We start from the raw sequence: 18,776 nt of genomic DNA, 5'->3' as shown, positions 1-18,776 counted from the left end.
TTTCACACAGTGACCGCTTACAGACATAGCACATCATGCTATGGGTACTGACACATGCTCATGGCGTGCTATGTCCGACAATGGTTGTTAAGGTGTTGAACTCTAAATATTTAAAGTTATAATTAAAAAAAAAAAGCTAATGACAAATTATAACAAATAACTGAGCGAGGGATAGTGAACATCAACGTTTCCTGAGTTACTAATAACAAGATGAGGTTGTATACCAGAGACAGACCAGATGCTTTTAGCTGCAGGCTATAGGGGCATGTGCATGAAAACCAGAAGCGTTGGTCCTTACCTGAGCTTTCTTCTGGCAATACTGTAGTCATCTCTTGCTTTGTGCATTTTTCCTCAGAGAAGGATTGGGATTGCTCTATACAGGAGTCCAATAAATGTTGATTTCCACTGAGGCTCATTTCTGAGAATATTCCGGGAAAGTCATAACTCTCAAAATCAGTATCAATTGTGTCCTGAGTAGTCAAAGAGAAAGCTCCTTCCAACACTGGAGGAGAGCCTGGCGGGGACAAGGATGAAAGGGAGGATAGGGATGAGAGCGATGTCACAGACTTTGGAGGCTTGGTTTCCTGTGGGTCCTCTTGTGCAGTGGGCAGGCTGGCATAGTCTGGCCTGCCATGGGAATGCACTACCTCATTCTCATGAATGGTAGTGATAGGCCCGGATGGAATGTAACCACTTTTCTCTTGGAGTAAAAAGTCCAGCTTGTACTGATAATCCAGGTCGGATGGACTGTCACCTTGATTGTAATACAGGTCTGTAGAGCTCAATGAATTAAGAGAACCTAGACTAGAAGTGTTCAAGGAACCCCGACTAGATGCTAAGGAGCCAAGGCTGCTACCCGATGAAACAGACAACGTGCTGGCAGACAAGCTGTGTATTAAAAAGAACAAAAAAAGTTATAATTAAACCACAATTACTAATTATACAAACAAATAAAATCAATTCTAAGGCTATTTTCTTAAAAAAAAAAAAAACATGAAAAGTGTAGAAGCCAAAAGGACAGCCTACCACTATTGTGGTGACAACATAAAAGGCCAAAGCCTCGTCACAAATGAAATGCCAAAAGTGTAAAGTCAAGTCTTCGATGAATGAATGTTGTTAGCAGGTTGCATGTAGGACAATTCTGGTCAGGAATAGTTAACTAGATGCATTAATGCAGAACTGCACTTTGTTTTTGCGGACATATAGTAAAAATGTAATGGTTTTAATGTGCCATCGGGAATGGATGGTATGATCATGGGCCAAAACCTACAGAAAAAAAAGAAAAGCTGCATAAAAAATGTCATAGTAAATATAAGTTATTCTGTTGTCAAGTGTGTACTGAAAACCAACATCTATTTCACCTACTATCGTCATGTGGGAAAAAAATGCTGCAAAGTAAAAATGCTTTTCAAAATAGAAGTGTTAATGATTATTAATATGCAGGGAATGAACATAAGAGAAATCTAAATCACTATATTGCGTCACCACTCAATGCCTTCAAAACAAGCGTAAAGTGTCAATTCTTCTAGGTGAACTTGTTCATGGCTTTTGAGGGAACTCGACAGGGAGGTTGTTCCAAACATCTTGGAAAACTAACCACAGACCTTCATTCTATCTCTTCATGTGGCCCCACACTGGCTCGATATTGAGATCAGGGCTCTGTGGGGCCAAATCATCACTTCCAGGGCTCTTTCACCCTGAAGAGAGGTCTTAACGACATTGGCTCCAAATTTATTCTGTAGCAGTACAACCCCAAACATCAGCCAATCAGATGCCTCCTTGATGGTATTAGATGATGGATAAGTATCTGCCTGTGTTTCTCGGCTTTGAGGACATCATTAATCTTTACCAAAGGAGTTTCCACAATGCCTACAGACACTCACCATTGGGGCTCGCTCACATGAGCATGTAACACAGCCGATGGCTATCCAATGTTTTATCAGATAGCACTTGGGGCAATCTTATATTATGGGACAGGGCAAATCTGCAATTATTTTCTCATGCTGATTCAGCACGAGGCAACAATTCCAGCATGCTGTGAGTTCACCCCATAATCATTGACATTGCCATCTCCGTGTGCGGTTCCACCATTACTCCAAAGCAACATGCCCGCTGCCTTGGGGTCATCCTTGATTCTGACCTTTCATTCACCCCCCACATCCGATCACTGGCTCGCTCTTCTTACCTGCATCTCAAAAACATTTCTAGAATTCGCCCTTTTCTTACTTTCGACTCTGCTAAAACTCTTACTGTTTCACTTATTCATTCTCGTCTGGACTATTGTAACTCTCTACTAATCGGCCTCCCTCTTACCAAACTTTCCCCGCTCCAATCTGTCCTGAATGCTGCTGCCAGGATCATATTCCTCACCAACCGTTACACCGATGCCTCTACCTTGTGCCAGTCATTACACTGGCTACCCATCCACTCCAGAATCCAGTACAAAACTACTACCCTCACCCACAAAGCACTCCATGGCTCTGCACCACCCTACATCTCCTCTCTGATCTCAGTCTACCACCCTACCCGTGCCCTCCGCTCCACTAATGACCTCAGGTTAGCATCCTCAATCAGAACCTCCCACTCCCGTCTCCAAGACTTTACACGTGCTGCGCCGATTCTTTGGAATGCACTACCTAGGTTAATACGATTAATCCCCAATCCCCACAGTTTTAAGCGTACCCTAAAAACTCATTTGTTCAGACTGGCCTACCGCCTCAATGCATTAACCTAACGATCCCTGTGTGGCCTATTTATAAAAAAAAAAAAAAAAAATCAGGTTCCTCGCATCATGTTCTCATTCACTTTATGCAGTTAATAGCCCTCTGTGTCTGTACTGCTACATACTGAGGCAGTTAACTGGTTCATGCAGCTTTACATGAACACCCGAGCCTTACACTATGGCCGGTCCGAATAACTAAAGCAATTGTTACCATCCACCTCTCGTGTCTCCCCTTTTTCTCATAGTTTGTAGCTTGCGAGCAGGGCCCTCATTCCTCCTGGTATCTGTTTTGAACTGTATTTCTGTTATGCTGTAATGTCTATTGTCTGTACAAGTCCCCTCTATAATTTGTAAAGCGCTGCGGAATATGTTGGCGCTATATAAATAAAAATTATTATTATTATTATTATTATTAATCAAATCTCGCGCACCCATTCAAGTCTATGGGTGCGTGTGAAACATCGAACTGCACTCGACAGAGACATTGGAGAAATTAAGTTCTCCATCTTCTCCAAACCTGTGCTGCGATGCTCTTATGCAAGAGAATCGCAGCACAGTAAGATGATACTTGGCTCAGACACGAACAGAGTTTGATCCAAGTGACATTAGCATAATCGGCTCAATTCTCTGGCATGGCAGAATCTGCAGCCTTGTGACCTTGGCCTTAGGCCATGTTCACACGTTCAGAATTTTACCTCAGTATTTGTCAGCCAAAACCAGGAGTGGAACAGTCAGATGAAAATTATAATCAAAGCACATCACCACTTCTGGATTCATCACCCACTCCTGGTTTTGGCATATAAATACTGATGTAAAATACTGACCAAATACTGATGTAAAATACTGACGTAAAATACTAACCGCGTCTTTATACGGCGTTCCAGCTTATCAGTGAACAAACTGCCTGCTGATGCAGCCAAATATCTCACAATCTGACTCATCAGTCCAGAGCACCTACCACTATTTTTCTGCACCTCAGTACGTGAGTTGATATAACTAGCTACTACGACAATTAACAATAATCCGACAAGGTCACTGACTGTGCAAGTGTGCCTAGAAAAACTGACGCTTCTATGCAGTTTTAAAGGCAAAAGGTGGACTCACCAATTAGAATTTGATTCACATTTCTCACTTATCACATATCTATATATAGATTAGTGTGTATATATATTGCACGCATGCACACTGCACGCGTGTGAGCGGTGTATTCTGTTGCTTGTTAACATTAGATGCCCTTTTATGTCGGTATGAGCTTGTTCAATCCTTGCAGTATTCTGAGGAGCACTATCTGAAACAAAACTTTATTTTCTTACTTTTTCTTTTTTCCTTGTTTTTTATATACCATTTACTTCCAGCAAGCAATACGTTATGGGGTGTGCAGAGCTGCATGCATTCTGTAAGACCGTTACATAAAGCATCCCTGGAATCGCTTTGTATCACTGCTGGCTATGTAGGTGGCATGTCAGACATAAAAATCTTTTATATCATCAAGCAATCATTGTGCCACTTTATTTTCTTTGTTTGCTGGCAAGCAACTCTGATAATAAAGTTATACATCTCCGCTCTGGTAAGCCTTCCTTAAACAATTCTCTGACCCACTTTTAATAACCAAAAAGTCCGATATAATTATTATATATTAAAAAAATCTAAAAGAAAAAAAAAAATCAAGATTGAACAATGTAACAAATTTAGTTGAGTAGTACATGACAAAGGCAATACACATTGATTAAAGTCAGTTCTGTGTGCTTTTTAGTTAACTGTCCTAAAGCCGCAGTTCTTTCATTTGTAGATTGTGAGCCTTCGCGGGCAGGGTCCTCTCTCCTCCTGTACCAGTCGTAACTTGTATTGTTTAAGATTATTGTACTTGTTTTTGCTATGTATACCCCTCCTCACAGGTAAAGTGCCATGGAATAAATGGCGCTATAATAATAATAAATAATAATAATTCTTATGATCTGTGGAGGGTTAAAGAAGCTCGACCTCCGTCAATCAGATATTGATGCATGTCTGGCATGAGACAACCCATTTAAAAATTACCATCATCAGCCAGCGTCAGCTGAATATCACAACAGACACCTGGCCAACGGCCATGAGAGATATTCGCACCAATCACGGTCGTTTAACACCTTCGATATCCCAGTCAATAGTCACAAGGGTATCTAGAAGGTTTTTTTTTTTTTTTTTTTTTTTTTAGAGAGGGGTCTCCCTCTCTAAGCCTTTCGGCATCCTGTAATTGTGGGGTGCTGGTAATTTCCATGGCAAACCGAAGGAAGTGCGATGCCCACCAGGGCCGTGGGGTACTCGGAACTGGGTCGGGCAGTTCTTTGGGGAAGTCACGGGGCCGTGACCCGACTCCGTGGCCCTGGGCGTGCAATAAAAACGAATGATGCAAGGGGAAAGGTTATATGGGATTGATTCTTGACGCCACCCGTGGTGTTTGGCAAGGGATGGCCGACGCTGCAGTTCAGGTCCACTGGGGCCGATGGTAAGGCAGCAAAAATTGTACAGCTCCCCACGGGTAGAGCGGGGCCCCAGGGCAGATATAGGGTTATTTCAATGATGGTAGATGTTGTAATACAGGGCAGGTGACGCAGTAAATAAATCTGAGGACACAGCGGGTGCAGTATTTACACTTTACTCACAGTTTTTTGGGTGACAATCACCAACCGCATGCTGTGTCCTCCGGGTCTGTGGTCCAGCCCTCGGGTAGTTTGGGTGCACTTTTCCGGGACCCCCTTCTTGTGAACCAGCCCAGGTCGTCTCTCTGCACTGGCTCACACCATCCTGCCCTGCGCCTTACACACAGTGTCCCAAGCTAGCAGCCTCAGGTCCTTTCAGGCGACGTCCTTCTGGTCCCCTTGACCCTATGTGGCTGCTTTTTCAGCGATTGTGTGTAGATTTGGCTGTGGCACATGCAGCCACCACAGCCTCTGGTTTGCTAGTTAAGTCCTACAGTCTCTCCACAAGTCTGGGGACGGTCAGCGTGGATTTGAGTGCCACGGGTGGATTCTTCACTTCCCTGGCCCCTAGGATCCCCTTCTCTCTCGAGCTCCTCTCTCACTGTGGCTCCTCTCACTCCTCTCTCTCTCTCTCACACTAATTGACTCCTCCTCCCTCCTGTTTCCATAACAACACCTCACTCCCAACTGTCACTCTACCTTTATCTACTTCCTCCACCCACACCCTCTACCTAGTTCCCCCTCCAGCCTGAGATGGGGCCCTCCCTTATTAGGGTCCGCCCAGATCCCTAGGCCTGCAGTGGTGTGGTGTTGGATGCTAGTGTGCGGGTACCGAGTAGTGCCCCTCACCCAAGAGTGGGGTACCACACCTCTGGCTGAGCTGCAGTACCTCTGTGGCGACTGCACCCTCAGGAGCGCCACACAAGCAAAAGCCTTTGGGTCAGCCAGCCATGTTGGCCTGATAGTCCCTGCAATAAGCAGGGTTTAACAGGTTAAGTGTCAGTGTAAAACTTGTAGGACTAATATCATGCAGTACAGAAGTATTGCAGGATATTACATCAGCGATCTAGCAATTAAAGCAAAGTCACATGAAGGACAAAAGGAAAAAAAATTACAAAATAGACTAAAAGTATAAAATCCAACAATATAACAGAAAAATGTTATATATATATATATATATATATATATATATATATATATATATATATATATATATATATATATATATATATATAGTAAAAAGTAGAAAAAAAAGTAGACATGTTTGGTATCGCCGTGTCTGGAATGACCCAAGCTATAAAACTGGACGAAATGGTGACCATCATAAAAAGTAAAAATAAACATAAAAACACACCAACAATGTGGCTTTTTATTATACCGAAGTTAAAAAAAAATAAATAAAAAGCAATTAAAAAGCTAAATCTCTCTCCTATGTATCCATCTATAATCCCCTTGAGAAAGCAGCAGTGAAATGCTAGTCAGGGTACAGTCATCCATATGGTTTCTTATTATATTATATATGTGATCGTGTCTCTGTTTCCACTGCTATATACACACACAAGGATACAGCATATGCACCCTCAGCTGTTATGTATTAGTTCCTCTGGATACTTATCTAATTTGTAATATTAGCACTGATCCATACGTTTACTATTTGATACCAATACTTGCGCATATCATCATGTCCATTTGTAATGTATTTCTTTGATCTTTTACATGATGCTTTGTTTTTAAAAATATTTTGCAATGAAGGTATTATATTTTATCTTATGGTTGTGTAACATTGCTTTTCTGTATATAAAAATGGCGTCACTGGAAGCATCATCTTGTCACGCAAGGAATGCAGACTGCAATGTTCACATTTTTTCTATGTGCGGCCCATTTGCCCAGCAGAAATCTTTATGGACTGGAAGTTTGTCTCCATGCTTTTCCTAATGGTCAGATTTGAGATGGTAAGTCTGGTCAGAAGGTTCATTGACCTTGGTGTTCCTACCTGACCACAGTCACTGCACTCACAGAAACCGATGTTTTCTTCCTATAGTTTATGAGCAGACTGACACGGTGTACTTTAGGAGTGATGCATGCTAAGGAATGAGATATTTGCCCCCACTGAATACTGCTGCAAGGAACACTTAGCGAGATGAAGTGCCACATATTGACAAGACTCCAGTAATTATTCAGGCTATAATGAAGTTGTACGTCAAACCTAATTAGTTCTCCAAACATTATCAATTTGTTTATTTTGCCGTATATGTGAAGACACCCCCAGAATGGATCATTATTACTCTATTAGCACATTGTGTTAATTAAAACAAATAGTTCTGTTCACAATTACATCTAGGTACACAGCGTCTTCTCTGCAGCGTGCAAATATCAGGTCTGATCGCTAAATCCACTAGCATCAAAACCCGCCACTACCCTGACAGAACTCTCAGCTCTTCATGGGAAATTAAATTTATAGATAACAACCTAATTTACTTTTTTTCCAAGAAAGTTCATTTAAAAAACCAGGATGCAATAAAATGTGACAGTTTGGCCCAAAATTGCTGATCTTCAACATTATATTGAAGCGCTGAGCCCTGGGTGTTAATGATACTAATACCAATATCTGAACAGAGTGACTTTTCTACACTTAAAACACTTAAGGCTCCAGTAGACAGATTAATGTCTGCCGAATCTGCTGATATTGATGGATTCCGCCAATGGTCTAAGGCATCGACTGATGGTCAGGGAATTGGTCGATCGAGCATGTCTGATTTTGGACTGTCGATCACATTGTTCTTCCAGAAATGAGCTGTTGGCTAATGTGTCAGTTGACAACTGTTTCATGCAGAACATAGGAACCCTCGACCGAATGATTGCTCCCGTGCTTGGGAGAGTCAGCTCAGATGGCTGTCGGCCAAAAATTGGTGGAAGTACCGCTCGGCCAACGGTCATCTAATGTGAATGGTCAGCTTTAGTAATCCCACTGTGTGTATCCAAGACGTAATGAAATTGGGAGACACGGATTGGTTTGGGTGATGACAATTGCTGTATAGAGCCGTAGAATTGGCGCAGCATTGGGAAATAAATCATTTTCCCCAACATGTACAAGAAAAAGTGGTGTGTGTGTGTGTGTGTGTATGGTGTGTGTGGTGTGTGTGGGTGTGTGTGTGTGTGTGTGTGTGTGTGTGTGTGTGTGTGTGGTGTGTGTGTGTGTGTGTATGGTGTGTGTGGTGTGTGTGGGTGTGTGTGGTGTGTGTGGTGTGTGGGTGTGTGTGTGTGTGAGTGTGGTGTGTGTTGTGTGTGGTGTGTGTGTTGTGTGTGGAAGTGACGACTTCCTGTTCCGCAGTCACCAGATCCTTCTGTTAATCAGTGGCCTCAGTGGTCAGGAGACATATTGGACCAATCGGAGACCAATGGAGCCCAATGAGGCAGTGCCAACTACCATAAATGGTGGGGTCTCAGAGTGGTAAATATCACTTAGGAGTTTGGCTAAAGTTCTTGATGATCTCTTTTAATGAGATATGCAAGTTACAATTTTAAATACCGTATTTTCTGATGTATAAGACGACTGGGCGTATAAGACGACCCCCAACTTTTCCATATAAAATATGGAATTTGGGATATGCCCGCCGTATAAGACGGGGGTCATCTTATACGCCCAGTCATCTTATACGGCGTGTGGTTCCCAGGGTCTGGAGGAGAGGAGACTCTCCTTCAGGCCCTGGGATCCATATTCATGTAAAAAATAAAGAATAAAAATAAAAAACATGGATATACTCCCCCTCGGACGGCCCCTGGCTCACAGCGCTGCTAGCGTCCGCCTCCTAACTGACCTTTTTACAGTACCATTTATCCCCCCCCCTTCCAGTTTTGATCACCTCTTATTGCATTTTATTGCAATGTTGGGGGCTAACGAAACGCGATTCTGGCCTTTTGATTTTATTCTCTTGCTTTTTTATCAATCATATTAATTTACTTTATAATTTGATAGATCGAACATTGTTGAACGCAGCGATATCAAACGAGTGTTCTTTATTGTTTTATTTTCAATGAGGCAAAAGGGGGGGATTTGAACTTTTTTTTTTTTTTACTGCTTCAGTACATCACAATCTTCTATAAGCGACGGCCATGAGCTGGAGATTCACAATGACAGGCACGGGGGTCTTCTGCGGACCTATGGCAGTCATGACAACCCATCAGCATCACGAGAAAGGGGTGCCGATGGGTGGGATTTCTGATGCGCTTCTAGCTGGCGAGTGAAATCTACGCCAAAGGTTGTCAAGGAGGTTAAAGAGAATGTGACCAAGTTCTTGCTACCCTATCTGAGAGCAGCAAGATGTAAAGGCAGAGACCCAGATTTCAGTAAGGGGTCACATACACGGCCGTTTACTGTCTGTTCTCTAAATGCGGAGCTCTGGATAACCCGCCCACACCACTGATTAGCAGCATCCTGTGTACACGGTCAGTGGTGGGAGGAGGAGGTTATGCAGAGCTCATGAACATGAAGGACAAAATGGCAACTGATTTTATCACTAGTAAACCTGCTATCACCAGAAGATCATCAAAACCACAGCAAGCTGCACACTAAGTGACAACCCTGGAATCAGGGTTGCTGTTTCTACATTATGCTGCTCTCAAATGGGGTGAAAAAACCTGGAGACGGATTCCCTTTAAACCTTTATATAACCAACTTTTGATGCAATTTAAAGAACATTAAATTGAATGCAATCTTATGTACTTTAGCTGTCAAAATCAAATCAGTAGCACTATGAAAAGCAGCCAAGGCCTAAAACGCTTTACAATGTACAGTATTTTCCTCCCTGACATAGTGACACCTTTTTAGCCAACACTGCATTAGTCATTTTGCATTATTTGTACATATGGTGATTACTCAGCACATTAACCTGTAATCCTACAATGTGTGTTATAGTCGGCCTCATGGCTGTGAACTGTGGCACATCACAGTGATGCCACGGCCCTTAAACAAATGCACAGCGACACGAGCCTGGCAGATATGTACACATCACCAGTTTTATAGTTTAGAAATGCTTTTAGAAGCTGAAGCCCAGGCGTCTAATAAGCCTGGACATCTGAGAACTCTGCAGAGAACAAACAGTACGTTGCTAATTATCGTCAGGTCGCTGACCTACCTTTTCAGTTCTGAATGCAAATAAGTGGCCAGTTTTGTGGTTTCTTCCAACTTTTTTACCAGCTCCTTCTTTTTCTCTTGAACTTTTAACCTAAACAAAACACACAGTGATCAGAGAAAAGGTTTGTGATTGTTCTTTGGGTCATCAGGGTCTTTAACATGATCACAAAAAACAGAATCACAGATTCCTAAAAAAGCTTGTTCTTGATAATCACCTAATCAGACTGCCTTTCAAGCAAAACACTCATTTGTTGCATGTACAGATCTTATAGTTTTGGACAAAACATCATTGTTCTCGGCAGCACATCCTCCAGTGCAAACACAATCTGTAGTGCCGAGAACAGTGGCAGCCTTTGCGGACAGACGTGTGGTCTGCCTTTGTAGACGGGTTATTAAACAGCCACTGATCAGCAAACTAGCAAATTGGCAGTCCTTAAGTGCTGCCAACACAAATGGACCTCAAGGAAGATTACCTCTCGGCAAGTGCTTGGCTGGGTGTGCTTCTGACGGACAAGAGGTCCTCTTCTAGCCGCCTCCTTTCTGCTTCCAGTTGTTCCATCTCGTCTTGAGTGCGTTTTCGGGTACTTACAAACTGAAGTTCTTTTAGAAGCTCTTCTTTCTCGTTAATTAGCAGTAGTTTCTCTTTCTCTATGTCTAGTGCTCCCGGCCAGGCCTCGCTGTCCAACTTTGATAGTTCTATCTTTAGGTTAGCCATACTGAAAAGACAGGTAAAGATTAAGGCTTAGATCTACTGAGAATTCAGATTCAACTGGAACTTGGAAAACTAGTCAAACTCTGATCAGAGGACTAGTATTACATGGTTGTCCACTAAAGAGGAAATTTGGTTAGGGTGGTGCACAGATGGTGGAACAGATGGTGACTGGATACCGAACCCCCTTCCCCTTGAGGGTGGGAGACAGCACCAGGAGAGAACCCTTTCAGGGAATGAGCGCGTTAACAGTAGATAGGATTAGCGGTGGAGTGTCGGTGCTCTGCCCGGTATACAAGTGCAATACACAGCGAATGATTGTTCCCTGTAATTAGAAGTCCACAGTTCACAAACCGGTTTCCATCTCTGGACATGAGCCTTCGTCAAGTAATGTCCAGAGTCAAAAACTGGATTGTGATCTGTGTACTTCTAATAAATGTAATCAACTATTTGCTTTGTATTCTCCTTATATACCGGGCAGGGCGCTGATATCCCACTGCTAATTAAACCAGTAATGCTTCACCTTAGTCTATATGAAGTACATTGACCCAACTACAAAAATCAAGAGTCACCTGTAATGTATTTCTAAATGTAAAAAAAGGTGTAATTCAGAAAAAACAAATCTTGAAATTTGTAAAAATGTATTAAAAAAGAAAAACTGAAATATCACATGGTCATACGTATTCAGACCCTTTGCTCAGTATTGAGTACAAGCACCTTTTGAGCTAGTACAGCCATGAGTCGTCTTGGGAATGATGCAACAAGTTTTTTACACCTGGACTTGGAGATCCTCTGCCATTCTTCCTTGCAGATCATCTCCTGTTTTGTCAGGTTGGATGGTGAACGTTGGTGGACAGCCATTTTCAGGTCTCTCCAGAGATGCTCAATTGGGTTTAGGTCAGGGCTCTGGCTGGGCCAGTCAAGAATGGTCACAGAGTTGTTCTCAAGCCACTCCTTTGTTGTTTTAGCTTTGTGCTTAGGGTCATTGTCTTGTTGGAAGGTGAACCTTCAGCCAAGTCTGAGGTCCAGAGCACTCTGGAAGAGGTTTTCATCCAGGATCTCTCTGTACTTGGCCGCATTCATGTTTCCTAAAATGACAACCAGTCGTCCTGTCCCTGCAGCTGAAGAACACCCCCATAGCATAATGCTGCCACGACCATATTTCACTGTTTGGATTGTATGGGGCAGGTGATGAGCAGTGCCTGTTTTTCTCCACTCATGCCACTTAGAATTATCACCAAAAAGGTCTATCTTCATCTCATCAGACCAGAGAATCTTATTCCTCATAGTCTGGGAGTCCATCATGTGTTTTTTAGCAAACTCTATGCAGGCATTTGTATGTCTTTCACTGAGGAGAGGCTTCCATCGGGCCACTCTGCCATAAAGGCCTGACTGACTCTAATCTCCCTACTGCATCTCTGGAGCTCAGCCACAGTGATTTTGGGGTTCTTCTTTACCTCTCTCACCAAGGCTCTTCTCCTGATTGCTCAGTTTGGCTGGACAGCCAGGTCTAGAAATACTTCTGGTGGTCCCAAACGTCTTTCATTTATGGATTATGGAGGCCACTGTGCTCTTAGGAACCTTGAGTACTGCAGAATTTCTGTCTTAACCTTGGCCAGATCTGTGCCTTGCCACAATTTAGTCTCTGAGCTCCTTGGACAGTTCCTTTGACCTCATGATTCTCATTTGGTCTGACATGCACTGTGAGCTGTGAGGTCTTATACAGACAGGTGTGTGCCTTTCCAAATCAAGTCCTATCAGTTTAATTTAAGGCAGCTGGTCTCCAATGAAGGAACAGAACCATCTCAAGGAGGATCACAAGGAAATGGACAGCATGTGACTTAAATATGAGAGTCCGAGCAAAGGGTCTGGAACACTTATGACCGTGTGACATTTCAGTTTTTCTTTTTTATTAAATTTGCAAAAATATCAACATTTCTTTTTTTCAGTCAAGATGGGGTGCAGAGTGTACATTAATGTGAAAAAATGAACTTTTTTGAATTTACCAAATGGCTGCAATGAAACAAAGAGTGAAAAATTTAATTGGGTCTGAATACTTTCCGTACCCACTGTATACATTCATGCATGCATACATACATATAACAAAGCACAACAATTAAACAGAGCACCATCGCACTCACTTACACAATGGGAAGGTTTTGTGGCCGTTCTTGCTGCCCACAGGTGAGCTTAAAGCAGAAAAATGAGAGATCTGCTCCAATTATCTAGCTGAAAAGTACCTTCAAAATACTTACCATGGAGAAAAGCCAGAGAGATGGGATGACTGAGGACAAAGCAGCAAAAAAAGTGCACTTACTCAGAACAATCAGGAGCTTTCAATGTCCATAAATAAAAATTTTTGCAAAGTGCAATGGAAAAAAAAAAGAAAGAAAAAAGTACAAAACAGTCGTTTGTTTTAATTCCATCAGTTTTGTGGCTACTGATCGGATATGTGTGACACAAATTGATTGCAGTGATTATAAACCTGTTACCAGGGTAAACACCATACGCCCTGCAGATGGCCACTGCATTACTAGATATTTATAACATCTGCTCTCTCCGACGTTCTGCTGCTATTTGTTTTGATAAGTGAAAACCATTGCACGCTTCCAGCAATAACTGCAATTTTTCCCCATTTGCATAGTCTGGAATTGTCATGCTTTTTTCTCTAACTCTCCTCATTTCTTTGCTCTTCCTTCATAGCACAACACTTTAGCAGCATGTGGTCAGTATATAGGTATAGACACTGCTTGAAGCTCTGAGCTGATCACTTCTGCTCCGGGTCACACAGATGAATATTGATCGGGTCACTAAATGGCTGAAGAAAGGGCGGAGCGTGATGGGACATTTGTTTTTCTGGTCACATAAATGGCAACTCTGCTTTGGGCTTTTAGGCTTTTTACATGGCAACTTTGCCTTTTATTATTGCAATAACATTTTGTTGTGCAGTTGCTAGTTTTGTATACACTATATAATTACTACAATAATATTATTTGTACCATGTGGCTTTTACTATTCTTTCTGAACCTTGTATTTGTAACATGCGGTTTTTACCATTCCTTTTGAAACGTGCATATGCAGGGGGGTCCTATACTACGATAATATGTAGTTGAGTACTTTCCATTTATTAGCTGGGTGTACCCACCTTTTTCCTGTATACCTGCTGTGTCCTACCTTAACTGTTTTTTATTACTGTTTTATATATGTTTTTTTAAATGTATCTGAATAAACTTTATACTTTTTAATCATTTATATCTCAGCCCTCTTATGTAAAGTTTTTCATCTAGGTGTTCTCAGTATTTGTAAGCCAAAACCAGGAGTGGGTGATAAATGCAGAAGTGGTGATGTGAGTTTTTGGCGAATTTTCATGCTGCATATTTTTGAAAAAAAAAATAAAAAATATGGTAACCTATTTTGCTTAATGAGTGCAGAAAATCTGCAACATCGAAAACTCACCAAAAGCTGATCATGGGAACCTAGCCTTATACCTTAGCCTTTCCTCTGATTGTTCAACTCCTGATTCTGGCTTACAAATACTTATAGAAAATACTGATCAAATGTGTGAATGTGGCTGTAGGCCAGTTTCAGTTGTAAATGCACTTGTAGTAGGGGCACAAGTCTAAGAACCTGAACGGATAGCTTCATCGCTCCCTATAAAGTCAGTAATATGCCTAATCTAGTTGTCATAGATCAGTCCACTAGAGGGCACCAGATGACCATTTTTGGAGCGGCGGACACACATCTGGCACCCGCTGGAGCACCTTACCTTCTTTTAGCCTCTTCGTATTGTAGGCTCAGCCTGACCTTCTCTGCTAGATTTGCTCGGCTCCTCGTTCCAATCTGCAAATAAAATAAAGAAAACTGTGGTTTATGCAACTGATGACAAACTGCTGTCTACTGAAAAGCTCTATAGCGTTATAGCCAGTGCAGCAAGATTTAGTCAAAGGAAATGTGGTGTAGCGGTGCTGAATAGGAAGCAGAGAAGATCCCGCTGATCAATAAGGAATCTGCTGCATGTCCTGTTCACTAGACATATATTGTGATGAATACGGCGTTTCATACACACATTAGTGACAAGGATTACTTCCCAGAAAAATAATAAAAAGGAAAAGGAAATAGTCCATGGATATAATGTTATTTTATCCGTCACCTCTGGCCTGATAATGGGTACGCATTATTTAAGCCATTGAAGTTAATAAGTAAAATAAAGTAAAAAGTGACCGTACGAATAAGCAAATTTACTTGAGTAAAAAAGTCACCCCAAAAACCTGTTTATATGGGCATACACATGTATAGATACAGAATACAAACAGATCCTGTGTCGTACTCCCACCCATCGGTCATCTACTTTTTACCATCCTCCCAAGAAGAATCTGATGGAGCTTCACTTCTTATTCTAGATGCACTGAATCAATACACAATGGCCGTAACCAAGGTTATCAGCCTACAAGTCCCATAAGGGTTAATCATCTGGGCATCAGGAGACGAGGAGAACCGCTGTAGCAGGTTACAAGCAACACTGACCCCAAAAGGCTATTTAACCAGCAGCTGAACAGTTAACTGTGCCACACAGAGGACACCGGTGTACATCATCTGCAGGGGAGAGATCAGCCGTTGTCTGGAGCTTCCTGGCAGTTGTGCCGCTGCCCCTAACAATCACCTGTCCACTGTCCTGTGCCCCTAACAATCACCTGTCCGCTGTCCTGCTGCCCCTAACAATCACCTGTCCGCTGTCCTGATGCCCCTAACAATCACCTGTCCACTGTCCTGCTGCCCCTAACAATCACCTGTCCGCTGTCCTGCTGCCCCTAACAATCACCTGTCCGCTGTCCTGCTGCCCCTAACAATTGCCTGTCCGCTGTCCTGCTGTCCCTAACAATCACATGTCCACTGTCCTGCTGCCCCTAACAATTGCCTGTCCGCTGTCCTGCTGTCCCTAACAATCACATGTCCGCTGTCCTGCTGCCCCCTAACAGTCACCTGTCCGCTGTCCTAGAGTGGTAACTGTAGAGCAGCCGCATGGGCTTAGTCAGACAGCTATTCTACACATGCGCTGTTACAAAGCAGCCACCAGGTGGCACTGTTCTATAATCCAACCCACGAATTACATATGCCAATCCGTGCAGGGGCAGATAGGGCTAATAAAGCATTATACACATTTATTATTGCACGGTTCTGATTTTTAGGATGTTAAATGAAAGTTGTGTGGCCATATTCTAGTCAGTAAAAAAATATATACAGAAACAATACTCACTAACAATGAAAGTCAAGGCTGTACAGCTAGATAGGGAAACTGCTGTGAAAAATGGTCAGTGGGAATTTTTTTTTTGTTTAAAAAAAAAAAAATGGATGCACAAAGACAAGTTAATACATTACTTTTCTTTTTTTTTTTTTTTAATGAATTAAATGTATTGAAAATAACCACGGTTGGGTTTCTACACTTTGGGAGGTGCGCAATGCTTTGGGATTGTCCAAGTCACTATTATATGGGACAAGCGCTTTCCCTGGTTTCTCGGATAGCACTTATTCTAAGTATTCTATGGGGCTGTGCACATTTCCAACTTTAGAGAAGAAGTAAGACAGGCAATTAACAGTAAAAAGAAAGCATTTGCACTACTAAAGCAGGATGGCACCATTGAAGCTCTAAAAAACTATAGGGAGAAAAATACTTTATCTAAAAAACTAATTAAAGCTGCCAAAAAGGAAACAGAGAAGCACATTGCTAAGGAGAGTAAAACTAATCCCAAACTGTTCTTCAACTATATCAATAGTAAAAGAATAAAAACTGAAAATGTAGGCCCCTTAAAAAATAGTGAGGAAAGAATGGTTGTAGATGACGAGGAAAAAGCTAACATATTAAACACCTTCTTCTCCACGGTATTCACGGTGGAAAATGAAATGCTAGGTGAAATCCCAAGAAACAATGAAAACCCTATATTAAGAGTCACCAATCTAACCCAAGAAGAGGTGCGAAACCGGCTAAATAAGATTAAAATAGATAAATCTCCAGGTCCGGATGGCATACACCCACGAGTACTAAGAGAACTAAGTAATGTAATAGATAAACCATTATTTCTTATTTTTAGTGACTCTATAGCGACAGGGTCTGTTCCGCAGGACTGGCGCATAGCAAATGTGGTGCCAATATTCAAAAAGGGCTCTAAAAGTGAACCTGGAAATTATAGGCCAGTAAGTCTAACCTCTATTGTTGGTAAAATATTTGAAGGGTTTCTGAGGGATGTTATTCTGGATTATCTCATAGTAACATAGTAACATAGTTAGTAAGGCCGAAAAAAGACATTTGTCCATCCAGTTCAGCCTATATTCCATCATAATAAATACCCAGATCTACGTCCTTCTACAGAACCTAATAATTGTATGATACAATATTGTTCTGCTCCAGGAAGACATCCAGGCCTCTCTTGAACCCCTCGACTGAGTTCGCCATCACCACCTCCTCAGGCAAGCAATTCCAGATTCTCACTGCCCTAACAGTAAAGAATCCTCTTCTATGTTGGTGGAAAAACCTTCTCTCCTCCAGACGCAAAGAATGCCCCCTTGTGCCCGTCACAATGAGAATAACTGTTTAACTCCATATCAGCATGGGTTTATGAGAAATCGCTCCTGTCAAACCAATCTAATCAGTATTTATGAAGAGGTAAGCTATAGGCTGGACCACGGTGAGTCATTGGACGTGGTATATCTCGATTTTTCCAAAGCGTTTGATACCGTGCTGCACAAGAGGTTGGTACACAAAATGAGAATGCTTGGTCTGGGGGATTAGCGAAATTAGGATTATTTGGTCTAGAAAAAAGACGACTGAGGGGCGATCTAATAACCATGTATAAGTATATAAGGGGACAATACAAATATCTCGCTGAGGATCTGTTTATACCAAGGAAGGTGACGGGCACAAGGGGGCATTCTTTGCGTCTGGAGGAGAGAAGGTTTTTCCACCAACATAGAAGAGGATTCTTTACTGTTAGGGCAGTGAGAATCTGGAATTGCTTGCCTGAGGAGGTGGTGATGGCGAACTCAGTCGAGGGGTTCAAGAGAGGCCTGGATGTCTTCCTGGAGCAGAACAATATTGTATCAAATAATTATTAGGTTCTGTAGAAGGACGTAGATCTGGGGATTTATTATGATGGAATATAGGCTGAACTGGATGGACAAATGTCTTTTTTCGGCCTTACTAACTATGTTACTATGTTACTATGTTAGAGTGTCAGATCAAATTCAGCCATGCAGATCTATGCGTCAGACTGCACTAATGACATCAGTGTGGTCTGATTTTTACACACTCTGATGAGAGCTTGGTCCAATCAGAAAATTCAGACCACACTGAAGTCATTAGGGTGCAGTCTGATGTTATCCACAGACCTAAGACTTAATGCCTGCCACAGTACGTGAATGCCTACAATATGATATAAAAGTACGGTATATATATTTATTTAAACTTATATATACACACACAATTAAACATACATGTATACATAAACGGCACACACATACACCTAAAGAATAAAGTATAAATGTGTGGACCCGGACCACCAAGAGTGATGACGGTCTCAGTACAGTGCTGTACATGAAATGGGAAATAAATGTTCAATCACGTTCTGAATTTTTAAGACTTAAAATCTCCCAAAAGAGAAGAAAGGTGACAACAAATGGAAAGGCACATTCACTAATTAGTGATCAAAGGGCAAAAATACGATTATCCTAAATGTACCTAAAAATCCAGTAAAAAACAGG

General features: G+C 41.9%; 1 protein-coding gene across 1 annotated transcript in view; it reads right to left on the bottom strand.

Annotated features, from left to right (window-relative positions):
* WWC2 (WW and C2 domain containing 2) overlaps nucleotides 1–18,776 on the bottom strand; it is a 283,965-nt gene that overhangs the window by 56,921 nt on the left and 208,268 nt on the right. Inside the window, exons 8-11 of the mRNA XM_069744273.1 lie at nucleotides 14,791–14,864; nucleotides 10,789–11,031; nucleotides 10,317–10,406; nucleotides 299–888 (exon numbers count right to left, since the gene is read on the bottom strand). Coding sequence (XP_069600374.1) covers nucleotides 299–888; nucleotides 10,317–10,406; nucleotides 10,789–11,031; nucleotides 14,791–14,864 — 997 coding nt within the window. The remainder of the gene's footprint in view (nucleotides 1–298; nucleotides 889–10,316; nucleotides 10,407–10,788; nucleotides 11,032–14,790; nucleotides 14,865–18,776) is intronic.

This window comes from Ranitomeya imitator, chromosome 1 (genome assembly GCF_032444005.1).
Source record: "Ranitomeya imitator isolate aRanImi1 chromosome 1, aRanImi1.pri, whole genome shotgun sequence".
Lineage (NCBI taxonomy): Eukaryota > Metazoa > Chordata > Amphibia > Anura > Dendrobatidae > Ranitomeya > Ranitomeya imitator.
This window is presented reverse-complemented; position numbering and strand designations above follow the sequence as displayed.